Here is a 15,957-nt window from a genome sequence, read left to right on the forward strand (position 1 = left end):
GGAAGTTTAAAGATTTCTCTTTATCCATACTGCTATAATAATGTCGGTGAATTATATAGCCAACGTCCCAAAGTTGAAGGGTCGTGAAAACTATGACGACTAGTGCATGCAAAATGTTTTGGTGCTAGAAAGCATGGCGGATAAAATCAAGACACAGCTATCAGCATCGGCGTCTGCGAGTGATATTGAAAGTGATGCTAAAGCCAAGGCAAAATTGATATTAAGGCTGAATTTAGTCTCACGCTCACCGTCAGCGCTCATAGATCAGCGCGTAGTTCGTCAGCGCTGACGCTCAGCGTGGTTCGTTTTAGTATCGTACTGACCGGCCTTACTCGACCTGTATCCACTTCGCGATTTGCCATGTCTGTACACGCTGACGACGTCCGTTCGACACTACAACGCTCACTGAAAGCACGAGGCGCTCTAGCGATCGTCAGCGCTGACGCGGTGTCCTGCGTAAGCGACGAATACTACGCGACGCGACGCTGTGAACGCGACCAACACATTCAAATCAACGGCATACCCTACTTACGGCCTATGTGACAGTCTGCGGCGAGACGCGACGTCACGCGGACTTGTTTTGAGGGCGACCAGACGCGACACCACGAACTACGAAATGGTTGATTCTGAAGCGTTGATCGCCGCAGTGCGTGAGCAAAGATTGTTGTGGGACAAAAAACATAAACATTATAGGAATCGTTTATTAGTACAAAAAAGTTGGAAGAATGTTGCCGAAGCAGTAGAATGCACGGGTAAGTTTTATTTACATGATTATACAGTTTACTAATTTAATCTTGCAATCATTTTGTTAATCATTAGGTGGCTGGCCGTTCTTCTGGACTGCCACTTCCGCTAAATGCCGAAACCACCAATGTTCACTAAAAAAATTCGCGAATGTCTCTCTTGTATGTATGGCTGCTTGACTTGAGGAATTATATCTTCTTGATCTTTGAAGATGAGGTGATGAAGTTGTAAAATTTTCGCAATTACTCTCAACATCACGTATTATATTGTGAAGTAGAGTTATAGCTTTTATAGTGTTAATTGTATTTTCGATATCGGTTTCAATTGGGGTATTAAGTAATCTAAATCTTGACGCTATTGAACCAAAAGAACACTCAACGACCATCCTCGCTCGAGACAATCTATAGTTGAACCGCTCTTTAATATCCCCCTCACTGACATTATTTTGTGCATAAGGCTTCAGAAGGTATGTTTTTAATGGGAATGCAGCATCACCCACAAATACAAAAGGCGCTTTAATGAGGGTATTTGGTAAAAAGTCGGGTTCCGGTATTTGTAATTTTTGATGTTCTACTGCTTGTCGTAAAGTACATTCGTTAAAAACTCCGGCGTCGTTATCTTTTCCATAGGCACCAATGTCAACTATTATAAATTTATAGTTAGCATCAGTTAAGGCTAGTAATACAATAGAGAAAAATCCCTTATAATTGTAGTACATAGAACCAGATTTTTTTGGTTTCTTAATACGTATGTGTTTGCCATCAAGGCTACCAATGCAATTAGGAAATTGCCATTTTTCCCAGAAATCTTTTGCGATACTTTTCCATATTTCAGTTGTAGGTATAGGCATATGTTTTATTACTAAAGTCTTCCAAATTGCAGTACACACTTCTTTCACTATGTTTGAAATGGCAGTTTTTGATATACGGAAATTGAATGATAACTTTCTATATGGTGTTCCAGTAACCAAATATCTGTAAATAATAATATTGTTTTAATTTCAGCTGATGGTGTAAAAAAGAAGTGGAAGAATTTAAGAGATTCCTATAGCAGAGAGCTTAAAAAAGTAAAAAAGCCAAGATCGGGTTCAGATGCAGATCAAAATGGTCAATATCAAGGCGATTGGCCACATTTTGAATCAATGCAATTTTTAAAAACCATTTTGAAACCTCGTAAAACTACTAGTAATATTAAAAATACAATTTTAGATGAAAGCGACATTATCGATGATAATACAATGATGTCTATTCTTTCTGACCAAACATCATACAATACACAAACCGATAAATCGCAATTCAATACAGATGATACCAATTTGGCAACAATTTATGGCCTTACGACTGATGCTGCAACTGCACAAAATGCTATTTCGCCACAGATACGATATGATACCTCGACACCTGGACCGTCGCATACCCCATCCCGAGCTTTTGGAACGATAGCTAAACAAAAGATACAAGAAGGTGCAGCAAAAAGTATTGAAGAAATGTTAATAACACTCGAACGAGAAAAAATAGACCTAATGAAAAAAGATTTAAATCAAGACGACGACGACTTGAACTGGTTCAAGTCTATAATGCCGTATATGAAAAAACTACCATCTCTGAATAAATTATTATTTCGGACTCAGGTTCAGGAGATGCTCATCAACGAAATATCAAAACTGAACACCCCATCAAACACAGAATCTTCAATGATGGGTGACTTCACTTCTGGTGATTCAATTCAGTGATAATTTCATAATAATTAAAATATTTTCAATAATATAAAATTATGTAGTCTCATTTCTATGTACTCACCGCAATGCCAAGAGTAATCTTTCTTCAATAGAAATAGGATTTTGAAAATTTGTTGTTTTTAATTGAAATTCAGACTTAATATTAGCAATAATGTAATCGAAAGTAGACGGTAACACTCCACAATATTGTTTAAACATTTTAGAATCGTTTCTTAATTTTGGATATAAATGATGGAACTCGCCAAATGTGTTTCTTTGTAAAAATATTATATTTGTTTTTTTTCTGTGCTTTTTACGATATTTTTTTAAAAGTCTATATTTTAAGTATGAACTTTCGAGCAAAATTGTACTGTACTTCTCCATGATTCGAGAAGTAATGACCAAATTACGTAGGACATTTGTCGCGTGTAGCATCGCGTCGCATTACGTCGCGTCGTGTCGCGTCGCGTCGCGTCGTATTCGCCGCTTACGCAGGACACCGCGTGACAGCTACGCGGCGCCGACGCGCGACGCGTACGGCCGCGCAGCCATCGGCGCTAACCACCGTGCGCGCTGATAGCTACGCGTCATTCAAAAACGCTTCCTAGAAGTTCATATATCTCGACCATCAGCGCCGACGGTGCGCGTGCGGTCGGCGTGACACTAAATTCAGCCTAACAATCGATACATCTTTATATGTATATATACCTCTCAACACTCTGCTACTGCTATACAAAGCATAAGCAGAATCTATTATAACATATGGACTTTCAATCTATGGGAGAACATGCAAAACTTATCTTAATCAAATATTTTCATTACAAATACGTATTTTAAAAGCAATTGCTCCTTTAAAAATAAAATCACAATATAAAGAAGACTACAGAAAGCTATTTGCATTTTTCAAAATTATACCTATACAAGAGAAAATACAGCTAGGATTATTAAATGAAAACTACTTTACAGAAAATTACCTTAAAACAACTAAAACTCACTATCACTATACAACACGTAGAAAATTAAAAAACGAATTTCTATTACCAAAATACAATAATTTATATGGGAAAAAAACATTACACTATATTATTCCAAATCTATTAAACTCGTTACCAGCTATTTACTAATATAACAAGAAACAATATTAAATTTAAATTAAAAAATTAATTTATACATCAAACAATTACAAATTATGCATAACAAAAATAAGACATCGTCATTTAATTCATATTCGAATATTGGAACACATCCTGTATTCGAATGAGAATTCTCGTCAAGAACAGGTTTGTTTGTTTCAATTGGTTTATTACGTTGTTCGTGCAATTTTGATGGTTTAATGGTAAAAATGTTATATTGTATAGTATGTCACTGGCCTAAGTATGTAATAAGTTAATTATTTAAATATGTTCGACGACCTGGTGGACAGAAAAACTGTGTTCAGTTTGTGTTTCCACCACACCAACTTCTTTCTATTTAAGATCATGTATATAATAAATAAATAATAATAAATGTTCATATCAAGCAGCCAGCTACGGCATATGATTTATGGTCTACGCTTAAACATATGTATGATGATTCCGGCTACATGAGGAAGATTAGTCTACTGAGAAATCTCATTAACATTCGGCTAGAAAACTGTGAGTCAATGGCACAGTATGTTACTCAAATTGTAGAAACGAGCCAGCAACTTCGAGGAACAGGATTCAGTATAACTGATGAGTGGATTGGAGCATTAATGTTAGCGGGATTGACCGAAAAATATGCGCCTGTGATAAGGGGCCATCCATAAAGTACGTCACACGAATTTTAGGACTTTTGAACCCCTCCCCCCGTCCTTGTCACAGGTTGTCACATTTTTATAACCCCCCCTCTTGATGTGACGTCACACATTTTTTAAATTTATGTATGTATTTAAAAATAATCGTTGTAATAACAACTTTAAACAATTCGCGTAAGGTTGATTTTGCAATAATATATGCTTGTAACTTATAGAAAGAGACAGAAATAGTGTTTCGGGACATTTTCGAGCGTTACTTTTATTCGAGACTGTGCATCTTGGGTTTTTTGTATATCAATGGTTTTAATATTTAAAATTAACATGTGACGTCACAAAAGTATTGACCCCCCCATGCCCCTTGTCACACGTTGTCACACTTCGGTGATACCCTCCCTCCCCATTAACGTGTGACGTACTTTATGGATGGCCCCTAATGGCCTTTGAGCATTCTGGAATTGAGGTTAGTGCAGATATTGTAAAAACAAAATTGGTAGACATGTGTGCTTATGATTATGTTGGTACTACATCCGGTTCAGAAAGTATTGCGAAAGGAAGACATAGATTGAAAAGTGGCAAAACTAAAAGCGGCCATATTAATAGACTATCAGATACGACGAAACCTATCAAAATTATAAAGTGCTACAAATGTAAACAAACCGGTAACTATAAAAATCAGTGTCCGCAATCGGATAATACTAAACGAAAACAGACAAGTTCAGTGCTGTTTTTCTGAGTGGAAATTTTATTCAGAACAGCTGGTATATCGATAGTGGCGCACATGACTGCAAACAAAGATAACCTCACGAATGTATCGCAGCAGCAGGAAACCAAAGATTATCGCAAATCAGACTAGAGTTTCAGTGTTGTGTTCTGGCGACGTTAACATCGTTACAGTAGTCAATGGAGAAGAATACGACGTTAAAGTCGCAGATGTATTGTATGTAGGAAGAGGGTAGTTTGCGTTTCAAGTGTAAACGGCTGTTTTGATAGTTCTGTAGGAAAAATAAGTTTTTTTATAGTTCTTTTGTTGTTGGACAGTGCTATTTCATACATCAATGCTATTTAACCATAATAGCATTGATACCGAGAGCAGGTTTGAATATAACTGTATAAATTAACTTTTCAAAATGAACTATGCTGCGTGTAATAAGTCAGTGAAAAATGAAGACCTATTGGTCTGCACACCCTGCAGGGCCGCGTATCATTACAAGTGCATTAACATGACTCCAATACATTAAAAAAAATATATAACAAAACTTAAACAGTCTTCTATTTGCCCCTCATGCCAGAATGACACGGCAAGGCGTAAAGGTGACGAGACACCCGTTAAGACTCAATTATTGGAGTCCTCTCCGGAAAGCAGTGCATCATCAAATAGCATTTCGCACACCGGAACTAGCCCAGTAACGTATGAACAGCTTAAAGTACTTCTGGAATCGAACATAAGTACTGCTCTCACCGAGATTAAAAATGAGTTTTCGCAAACGGTTGATTTTTTGTCCGGTCAATTAGCTGAGTATAAAAATGAATTGAATACTCACATGGGGAGAATCCTGGCACTTGAAAGTGATAATATGGAATTGCGGGCTGAACTCAACACTGTACGCAAGCAACTCTCGTCACAGAATACCTCAGGTCTTAGTACCACCGTTACAGAATTGCGATATGAGTTAAACGAACGCTGCCAAATGGATTTACTCAACGACATTGAAATATCTGGTATCCCGGAATTTCCTAATGAGTCCCCGGTGCACCTCGTTCTTACTACCGCACAGAAGTTTGGAGTCATTATTGAGGAGCGCGATATAGTTAGTGTACTCCGCGTCGGTGCTAAACCTCCAACTAACAATGATTCGGACGGCTCGCAAATCATTACCCGTCCCTCCCGTCCCCGGCTGATTGCGGTGAGACTCGTGCGCCGTTCCATTAGAAATGATCTTTTAAAACAGGCTAGAGTAAAACGTAACTTATCAACAGCTGATTTTGGCTTTCACGCCCCGAAGCCGATTTATATCAATGAGAGGTTAACAAGGGCCAATCGCTTGCTTTATGGTAAGCTACGAGAGAAATGTAAGGAACACCGTTGGAGATTTGTGTGGACGAAGGAGGGTCGTGTGTTTGCTAGGCAGACAGAAACAACTAAGATAAATATTTTTCGTACTGAAGCCGACATTCTGCGTGTGTTTGGGAGTATCCCTAGTGTATCTGATACATGTGGCTAAGATTAATGGTAGTGTGTCTTTCTTTGATTTAATATTGTATACTGTCTATACTTTGCCATCGGTAATTGTTTCTGTAAATGATGTGTATGTTGTGGTAGTATTCAATGTGATTTATTGGTTCTTTGGTATGCATAAACTTATATACTTAAGTCACGGCCTAATTTACTTACATTTATGTATTTATTTATTCTGTACCCAGGGTAATATTTGTTTGACTTATTAAGACCATCAAATGATACCACAGGACTTAAATATAATTATTTTATTTAAAGTATTGTGTATGTATATGTATATTAACTATTCTTACTTTGCATGCATTAACTTCATATATATTTTTCATTAATAACAAAAAAATATACTACTTTTTATATTACTTATTGTCAATCTACTCATCACCTACAAAACACAAAATGTACTGTTTGCATATATATACAGTTCAACACATTGTATATATATATATATGCAATATATAATACACGGGCTTACAAAACAAACAAATTCACTTCCACTCTGCCGCTCAAAACAGTTCTAAACCTCTCTCTTTACCCTACCATGACTATGTCACATTTCACACTAAGGGCAATAGCGCACTAGCGGCCAGGTCGCGGCGGCCATCGAGATAGAAACCATAGTATGAAATCGCCATATAGCACGCGCACCTGGCCGCACGCGGCCAGCGGCCACACCGAGCCGCAGCGGCCAGCGAGATCAAAGCGACGCATTTGCGGCCCGTGTTCGGTCGCTGGTCGCTGCGGCCACTGGGATCAATTGCATTGTAGTTAAATAAGCAGTGTGGGCGCACTAGCCGCGGCGGCCGCACGTATTGTGGAACTACAGCGTGTTTTGTAATCATTGCGATGTCTTTCGACACGGAAAGATTTATAACCGAGATTGAGACAAGGAGGGCGTTGTGGGACATGTCCTGTGAAGACTATGCCAATCGTGACTTAAAGAGGATGATGTGGGAAGAGATTATAGAAATATTTAGTAATGAAAAATTAACAATAACTGAAAAAAACGAACTCGGTAAGTAATGTTTATTTTTTTGTGTTCTCAGAGCTGAGCTGAGACAAGCGGCGAGGTGTGCGGGGGTGGGCCCCAGGCGCTTGTACCTTCCAGGTACCACGTTTTTTTCTAATCAATTGTTAACGTAACTCACGTGGGCCCTGCGTTGTCTCTGTCTCTCTATTAGAAGTTTGTATAAGTCTGTCTATACTAGTTTTAAAGACGCGAGGCTTTGTATGTTTATTTTATTGTGTTCTCAGCAGAGCTACTCGATTTTGCCACTTGAAAAACTTGAAAATGAAACACTTTGAAAAATATATTATTTGAATTAAAAAGAAAATATATAAAAATTATATGAATTATAAATTAAAATAAATAAATACAATATAAATAAAATTATATTGCATTATAAAGTAAATTAAAATAAAAATATTAAAAAAAATAATACCTAGTAAAGTTATATTCTTTTTAATTCCTATCTTCTATTCTTTCTATATTCTTTCCATATATATATAAATAAAACCCGTTGTCCGTTGTCACGACATAACATGAAAACGGCTTGACCGATTTGTCTGATTTTTTTTTGTAGTTTTCTTATACTCTGTACAAGGTTCTTACGGAAAAAAATATTAAGAAAATCTCTCAGAAAGATTGAAATATATACATTAAATTTTGCATATTTTAAAAAACGCGCATAACGAATGTCAACGTCATTGAATTAAAAATAAAACTGTGATAATCTGTGACACCACATCCACGACCGCGCTAACAAATGTCAATGTCTTTCAATTTAAAACAAAAAATTCTGTGGTAATCTAATAATTTTGGGACTTCCTTTTTTGGCGGGAAGGAAGGGCGCCTTTTTTAAACAATTTTTTCAATAAATTCAAATAAGTTGGTAAACTAACGAAATACCTAGCTGGGACTAGTCGTAATGGAGTCGGAGAGCGGCGGAGATGACGATGGGTGTATGGCGACACCGCGGACAACAAATAAGCGAAATATGAAGGGGCAGCTTCCAGTGGCGTCTTCATCACCGTACGATAAGTACAAACCCTACTTTAAACCTGAATATAAAAGGTCATACCCGGACAACAGCTCTAAGGAGGAATTCCCGATCTATGTTGAAGGAAATAATGAGAAATTTGGGAACAAAAACCCCTTATGTCTCACGAATTTTTTCAAAAATGTAAAGGGCATAGTTGAAAAGCGTAGATTAAATACGAACAAAATAATGGTAGTCTTCAAACAGCAAGCAGCAAAAGACTTTCTAAGCCATAGTTGTCTTAGGGCCGAAACACATAAGCGCGTTGCGGCGCCGCGCCGCTGAAATCGGCAGTGCGCTATAGCGGTGCGGCGCCGCAACGCACGACGTGAATTCCAGCGTTATGACGTCATACTTGTTGACAAGGATGCAGTTTGTTTCTAACACTCTTGCAAACAACACGTGTCAACCGAGAAGCAGTTTTAAAATTAAAATGTCTGACGTTGACGTCGATCTGTTTATATCTTCGGTTCAGGAACACCGTTGTTTGTGGGATACTAGTGACGAAACCTATAAAGACAAATTTATAAAACAAGAAGCATGGAAAAGCATTTGTGAGATCGTTTATGTTGATTACAAGGAAAAAAACTCAACCGAAAAATCAAAACTGGGTAAGTAGTAACATATAGTCTTAGGCAATGATATTTTAAACTAAAGATAAGTTATGTTCATAGTAATTTACGTTTTAAATCTGTTCCTGTGTTTAAATCATTACCTCCCAGCAATCCAAAACTGCACACATTTGCAAGTTTTACTGATAAGCAAACCAAAAGATATGAAATAAAACGCAATTGAAAGAGATAGCTATAATTTTAATGGTTGCACTTCAAACGTTTCTTGTGCATAGAGTAACATTTATAGTCGTAGAGTGGACACTTGATTCAAAACTATTCAAAAGTACATAGATAAGAAATAAAACATCTTACAAAAGTAAATCACATTTAATATCATTGGTCTTAGGTTTACGCGATCACTATTCACAATAAAACTACAATTTTTACTGTAGTAAAAACGTAAAAATCTGATCCGCGGTTTAAATTGTAGTTTAATGTAAGTAGCATGTATCTTTTTTTTTAATCATATGAAATACACCATTTATTTTAATGCCCTATGCAAAAGATTTTCTCTAAGTTAAAATTATATTTTTTTCTCGCGCTCTTATTCAAAAAGGTAAACAAATACTATAAATAAAACCAAATTGCCATTTAAATTGTTTATTCGCAGTTCACAACATGTTAAATAGTTTGAATCAAATGTATTAAGGTATTATTTGTATTTTGAACTGAGTAGGTATACGAACATTCATATTTTGTTTAATTGCCAACTTAGGGCGCCAACATCACTGGAAAAGTAATTACAAAAATCATTCCGTATTAGATGTGGGCTTAAATTATTTTCATTTGCTGTGGGCAAATGCAACATTTGCAGATCAGAATCATCAAAGATAATGTCATCGGTCGCTTGTACTCCATCTCGATTCAAAACAAAGTTGTGCATTACACAACATGCCTTGATAATGTCTGTCGCAAATTCGTATTGCACATTCATAGATCGATGAAATATGCGCCATTTATTGGCTAGGATGCCAAAAGCGCACTCGACATATCTTCGGGCACGACTCAGTCGATAATTGTAAACTCTTTGTTGTACCGACAAATGTTTTCCTGAGTAAGGGCGCATGACGTTATTCGAAATTGAGAATGCTTCATCTCCTACAAAAACAAATGGAGTTTCATTTTGAGAACCTGGTAAAGGCTTTGGTACAGGAATAGGTAATTTGCGTGTCATAATCAAATCATAAAGTTTAGAGTTCTGGAAAACGGTGGAGTCACTTTCCTTGCCATACGCTCCTATATCGACAAAAATGAATCTATATCTAGAATCTACAAGAGCTAATAAAACTATTGAATTATAGCCCTTATAATTGTAAAACAGTGATCCACTGTGCGCAGGACATGTAATACGGACATGTTTACCATCAAGAGCTCCTATGCAGTTAGGAAAATTTGCTTTCTTGTCAAACTCAATAGCGACATCTTCTAGAACCTGTTTTGTTATAGGAGGTATATTTTGACTTGATAGATGTTTCCATATGGCGCGACAAACTGTCCTTACAATTTTTGCTATTGTACTTGCTCCTCGGAAGTAATTCGTATGCATGGTTTTAAAGTCACTGCCGGTTGCTAGAAATCTAAAATGAAATAATAATTAGTAGGCAAATAATAAAATAATACAAATGTAGGTATAATCAAACTCAAACCGCGCAGGTAATAGTGTTGCTAAAGGAATAGATTTTCAAAGATAGACAGGTAGTTTTTCAAAGAAGTACTCAATAAATATTTTACATTAGGCCTCCTACGCACTGGCGACCATGGTCGCCGCGACCTAGCCGCGGCGGCCAGTGAATTCTGGACTTTATATGGCAATCGCTATAGCCCCTACGCACTTAGCGGCCAGCGACCAGCGGCCACCGTTGGCCGCGGCGTCCAATTTGATGCCACGCGACCAGCGACCAATCGTGGCCGTCGAGAACATCACTTCTGTATTAAAATTCATCAGTGCTACCGCATCGGCCGCGGCGACCAGACGTGTAGCTAGCTACAGAGTGATTATTTTACAATGGCCAATTTCGACACGGAAAGGTTCATAATTGAAGTTGAAAATAGAAGAGGTTTATGGGATTTAGCATCAAATGATTACTCCAATAAAGATGTTAAGCGGCAGTTGTGGCTTGAAGTGGTCGATATATTTGGCGGTGAATCCATGGAAGATAAAGAAAAGGCAGAACTTGGTTAGTATTTTATTTTATTATGCCTAAGTAAATTAATAATGCGATGAACTACAATAAACGCAGCAGGTGCTGTAGTAGCATTCGACACGTATATGTGACATGAGTGATTTTTTTTTAAAGTTGTTCCGTTCATTCAAAATCTAAGAAATTTTAGCAAATAGGTAATTGTCAAAAGTATAACTATTTTATTTCTACTATTTTTCGCTTTGCACATGAGTTTTGACAATTATTTGCTAAAATTTCCCAGGTTTTCGTAATGATTGGAATAACTTTTTAAAAAGATTACTCATACCGCATGTGCGTTCGACGCCATTTTGTTTACGGCGCGCAATGGCGGCTCGCGGCGAGCACCCATATATTTACAAATTGTGCCAGGGCAAGCGACCATCGGTACTGAAGTAGTTTGCGAATATATCTCGATATTCGGTTGATGTTCTATTTGCTCTATTAGGTAAACATGCAGGTATTTCTAATAAAGCCTCTGGTACAGTTAACGTGTCCTTGAAATCATATCCGTCTCTTTCTCGCACAAAATTATGAAGCACACATAGAGCTTTTATAATCACAACTGCAAATTCTTTCTTGACGTTTAGGGGTCGGTGAAGAATCTGCCATTTATTGGCTAATATTCCAAATGTACATTCAATATAGCGGCGGGCACGGGATAGTCGATAATTAAAATTAGTCTTTACATTATTCAAGTTTCTCCCAGCATACGGTCGCATCATATGTTCCGATAGTGAAAACGCCTCATCACCCACTAAAACGAACGGCATTGATTGGCCATTTTCTTTGATGGGGTTATTGCTCGGAATATCGAGATCATTATTTAAAAGCCTATGATAAAATACAGAGTCTTTGTAAATTGACGAATCACTGCATTTGCCGTATGCTCCAATATCTACGTAAAGAAATTTATAATTTACATCACATATTGCAAGTAACACGATTGAAAAATAATTCTTGTAATTGTAATAAAGAGATCCCGAATGTTGTGGTTTGATAACTCTAATGTGCTTGCCGTCGATGGCTCCGATGCAATTAGGAAATTGGGCGTATTTTTGAAAACCTTCAGCCGTTTGAATCCACTTATCTCTGGTCAATTGTGGCATCACAATTGGTTTTAATATCTCCCATATTGCTTCACAAACATCAAATACTATTTCCGATACTGTAGGAAGCCCTATACGGTATTCATGACTTATATGAGATAAAGAACACCCAGTAGCCAAATACCTGAAAATAAAATTCACATTAATAAACATAATATTAGTTTTGTAATATGTACTACATTTATTTATTGATTTACAGGCATTACTCTCCAAAAAAGATGGAAAAACCTTAGAGACTGTTTCACAAGAGAGCTGCGCCGTCTTAAAGATGTCAAAAGTGGTTCTGCTGCAAAACGTAAATCACAATACACCTATTTCAACCAATTACTGTTTTTGAAATCAGTGCTGGACACAAACGCAACAGAAAATAGTCTCGAAGAGGCAAGTCAAGAAAATGAAAGTGCAAGATCTTCTGATCTTGAGACTCAACAGTCTGCATCAAAGTCGCTTAGAACAAAAAGGAAGAAAAAAATACCAAACGAAGAATCCGATACAGACCCTCTAATTTCAGTTCTGCATAAGACCATAGCGACTACACAGAATGATTCAAATTGTGACAGACTGTTTCTTTTATCCCTCCTCGAAAGATTTCAAACAATCCCTGCTGCAATGAAGACCAAAGCGAAAATGGAAATCATGGAAATTATAGAAAAATACCAACCGAACTATTCAGGTTATTCTACTACCAACAGGATATCAGATGATTCAAATTACAGCGATACTCATACTCATTATTCTGATATTTCTCAAAATTCAGAAATGATAGACCTATTTCCCAATTTGAATGATTAATTGTTCACAATTGCCATTTTTTAAGTTATGAAAATACAAATAATTTGATTATCTACTTCAGTTTTTTAATATTTAAAAACATGTTATAAGCAAGCCCTTTTCCTCTCCTTTTCAAAGTCGTAAAGTAGAATACTACTGAACAATAGTTCATAAATTTTTTAAAGTGGCAAAACCTTGGTCAATGAATTATACAGGTTGTTGTGAAAAACGCAACAGTGGTGGTTTAGGGTGATTCAGAATCAAGTCTTGTATAATTCAAATTTACAAAAAAATCCGTTTAGCAGTTTAAGTAAAAAAAAGGCCCTATCACATTATTTTTATTTTTCCTGTACACAATACTCCATTCCGAAACATCCTTTAAAATATATCACGTATTTTTTAAACATTCTGTATTTAAAAAAGAAAAAGCTTACCTTATTGTTATTACTAATTTTTCTTCTGCTGGAATGCATTTCCGATAGTTGTTACCAGTTCCAGTAATTTTTGGTTTTATTGTATCCAGTAACAGGTTAAAAGTATTCGTTGACATTCTCATGTAATTAAAGAATCTCTTCTCATACATTTTTAAATCCAAAAAATAAGTATAATATAATCCTTTAGTCTTTCTCTCGCAAAGTAATGGATGCACCCAAAACTGTCTTTTACGTGAAATCTTCCGTTTTCGTTTTCGTAGTAAATACACAAGCACAGTTAGCGTGATTATCTTCTGCACGTCCATCTTGACACATCCTTGGAAGTCGACTGCAAATTTTTCGGCCGTCCACATGTCGCGCTTGCCTACGCACCGGCGACCATGGCCGCGGCGGCCTGGCCGCGTCTATGGTCGCCAGTGCGTAGGCAGCCATAAACACTCGACTCAGAAAAAAAATGCGTGGGATATTTTAGCCGAAAAAATAAAAGTTATAGACCCAACGGCCAACGCCGTGACTGCAAAGAAAAAGATAGACAATCTTAGGATTTCGTATACAAGAGAATATAAGAAGGTACGTATAGTTATTACATTTACCCTTCGTTTTTTTTTTAGATAACCCTTTGAAACTATCGGATAATACCTACTTATTTTATCCAATTTTTTATTTAGGTGCTTTCGCGGTCGTTACCCCGTATACCTACCTACCTACCCATTTCCTTGTAATGTAGTTTATTAACTAATTTTTTTTCCAGGTCAAAGAATCAAAAAACCGAACTGGATCGTCTGCTAGTGACATTCATAAGCCAAGTCTGTGGTATTATGACTTATTGTCATTCTTGGAGAAAAAAAATGATATGAAATGAAGGGGAACCGATTCACTCATAAGTGACTACAAAGACGTAAGACGTCTTATCAGCGCAACGTTATTTTGGACACTGTTGGTTTTAAACCGTGTAGCCGAAAAGCGCAACTCGCTTTTATTTCGTTTCAAACCGCCGTTTCATACCGTGTAGCATTCTTTTTATTTACAAATTGTTACGAAGTGACTCCAATAACTGCCCGAAGTGGGAAGGTCGAGTCGGAGTGGGGACTAGATGATAAAAGAGGTTGTAACACATGCGCACAGGCAGGGGCGCATGTTCGAGCGTGCGGACGCCTCCGGCTTCGAGCACCTCCAGCGCCTCGCCCCGCATCATACACGACCTCCAGACCACAGGCGAGCCTTCCCGCGCGAGCTGGTTCGCGCGGAGTCTGAATCTGATGAATCCCAATAACATTTATGACAACATCAACAACATCCAAGACTAATGGACTGGACCCCTCCCGTCGGCGTCTCGGAGCGCGCAGAGGATTCGTCCGCTGGTCTGCCTCGCTGGGCTTCCCTCGGGTAACCGAGGGTCTCACCCGGTGTGGTACGACCGCGCCCACGCGCGCCCGTTGCCGCCACGGGGGGGCGCCACCAGCCCCACTGACATGAAACGAGAGGCGCTGCGTGAGCGAAGACGCTCCGCAGCGCAAACGAGGTTCAGGGCCGCTCCAGGCCCGCTCCAACGACCGTCCCGCCGTTGAGCGGGACGCGTACCCCGCAACCCCCCGCAAGCCCATGGGCGTAACGGGGTTCCCAGCGCCACTTAAGGGTGATTGCGCGGAGGATAGCAGTTAGTGCGCACAGGCAGGACTGCCGGGCTGTCTTTCGCATCGGACGTACTGTTTCGTTGCGCGCATCCGGACTCGTGTTTTATTTAAAAACTATCGCGGCTTTTTTACACAAAAAGTTTGTAATAGTTGCCAGGAGCTGCCACATCCACCGAAGCTACTACTCGGTGACGTTCACTCGCCGTCTGTAAGAATTCGCCTTCGGGATTCGGGAGAAGCAGTGGAGTGCGCTATGTACTGGTAGTTTCGGGTCGTGCGTGACAGCCTTCCTGCTTCTATTTATTTTAATATGAAGCGTATTCCGCAGATCGGCGAGGAGGAAAAGCAGTCGCCCCGCCCGCAGCGCCCACGCTCCCGTTCCGGTCGAGCGAGGCCCCCTGCGGGTGCCCAGGCCGCCCCTAACCCCGGACCGCCAACCATCGAGCGCGAAATAGCGCTCAGCTCGGCCACAGCCAAGCATCAGGCTGCGCCAAGCTGTTCCAGCTTTACGGAGCCAGCTTCGCTACAGCCGAGCCGCAGCCGCTCAACGGACAACCTTAAAGAACGTCATCCGCCTCAGAGTCGAAGCCTAACCCCATCAAGGCCAAAGAAATCATCGGCGTCAGCTGTGACGACATTCCAAGGCGCTGAATCATCACATCGCGCCACCGATGACGTCGCTCACCCGCTCGCCCCGCGCCGGAGACA

General features: G+C 38.8%; 4 protein-coding genes and 1 long non-coding RNA gene across 5 annotated transcripts; 3 read left to right on the top strand and 2 right to left on the bottom strand.

The window, feature by feature from the left end:
* Nucleotides 1-443: 443 nt before the first annotated feature.
* On the top strand, nt 444-2,929 carry LOC125058835. Its single transcript, XM_047662979.1, has 2 exons — nt 444-752; nt 1,749-2,929. The coding sequence occupies exons 1-2, from the start codon at nt 617-619 to the stop codon at nt 2,474-2,476; spliced, it is 864 nt and encodes a 287-aa protein (XP_047518935.1). The 5' UTR covers nt 444-616; the 3' UTR covers nt 2,477-2,929.
* A 6,776-nt stretch (nt 2,930-9,705) lies between these two features.
* LOC125058542 lies at nt 9,706-10,850 on the bottom strand. Its single transcript, XM_047662634.1, has 2 exons — nt 10,484-10,850; nt 9,706-10,219 (listed from the first exon to the last, which is right to left on the bottom strand). The coding sequence occupies exons 1-2, from the start codon at nt 10,665-10,667 to the stop codon at nt 9,810-9,812; spliced, it is 594 nt and encodes a 197-aa protein (XP_047518590.1). The 5' UTR covers nt 10,668-10,850; the 3' UTR covers nt 9,706-9,809.
* A 1-nt stretch (nt 10,851) lies between these two features.
* On the top strand, nt 10,852-13,618 carry LOC125058541. Its single transcript, XM_047662633.1, has 2 exons — nt 10,852-11,298; nt 12,610-13,618. Exons 1-2 carry the CDS (start codon nt 11,127-11,129, stop codon nt 13,200-13,202), a joined length of 765 nt encoding a protein of 254 aa, XP_047518589.1. The 5' UTR covers nt 10,852-11,126; the 3' UTR covers nt 13,203-13,618.
* LOC125058540 (protein ALP1-like) lies at nt 11,296-13,968 on the bottom strand. The gene is made up of 2 exons (XM_047662632.1): nt 13,616-13,968; nt 11,296-12,534 (listed from the first exon to the last, which is right to left on the bottom strand). The coding sequence occupies exons 1-2, from the start codon at nt 13,966-13,968 to the stop codon at nt 11,658-11,660; spliced, it is 1,230 nt and encodes a 409-aa protein (XP_047518588.1). The 3' UTR covers nt 11,296-11,657.
* Nucleotides 13,969-14,051: 83 nt separating this feature from the next.
* Nucleotides 14,052-14,455, top strand: LOC125058543. The gene is made up of 2 exons (XR_007118433.1): nt 14,052-14,185; nt 14,367-14,455. It is a non-coding gene; the product is annotated as an uncharacterized LOC125058543 (long non-coding RNA).
* The last annotated feature ends 1,502 nt before the right edge of the window (nt 14,456-15,957 follow it).

The sequence above is a fragment of the Pieris napi genome, chromosome 18, assembly GCF_905475465.1.
Source record: "Pieris napi chromosome 18, ilPieNapi1.2, whole genome shotgun sequence".
Taxonomy (NCBI): domain Eukaryota; kingdom Metazoa; phylum Arthropoda; class Insecta; order Lepidoptera; family Pieridae; genus Pieris; species Pieris napi.

Excerpts from the sequence above, each read along its gene's own strand:
- LOC125058835 (XM_047662979.1), top strand. The coding sequence starts at position 617 with ATGGTTGATTCTGAAGCGTTGATCGCCGCAGTGCGTGAGCAAAGATTG. Across the intron at positions 753-1,748 it reads CGAAGCAGTAGAATGCACGG|CTGATGGTGTAAAAAAGAAG; the intron begins GTAAGTTTTATT and ends TTTTAATTTCAG.
- LOC125058542 (XM_047662634.1), bottom strand. The coding sequence starts at position 10,667 with ATGCATACGAATTACTTCCGAGGAGCAAGTACAATAGCAAAAATTGTA. Across the intron at positions 10,220-10,483 it reads CTGCATAGGAGCTCTTGATG|GAGATGAAGCATTCTCAATT; the intron begins GTAAACATGTCC and ends TTGTTTTTGTAG.
- LOC125058541 (XM_047662633.1), top strand. The coding sequence starts at position 11,127 with ATGGCCAATTTCGACACGGAAAGGTTCATAATTGAAGTTGAAAATAGA. Across the intron at positions 11,299-12,609 it reads TAAAGAAAAGGCAGAACTTG|GCATTACTCTCCAAAAAAGA; the intron begins GTTAGTATTTTA and ends ATTGATTTACAG.
- LOC125058540 (XM_047662632.1), bottom strand. The coding sequence starts at position 13,968 with ATGTGGACGGCCGAAAAATTTGCAGTCGACTTCCAAGGATGTGTCAAG. Across the intron at positions 12,535-13,615 it reads AAATTAGTAATAACAATAAG|GTATTTGGCTACTGGGTGTT; the intron begins GTAAGCTTTTTC and ends TTTTATTTTCAG.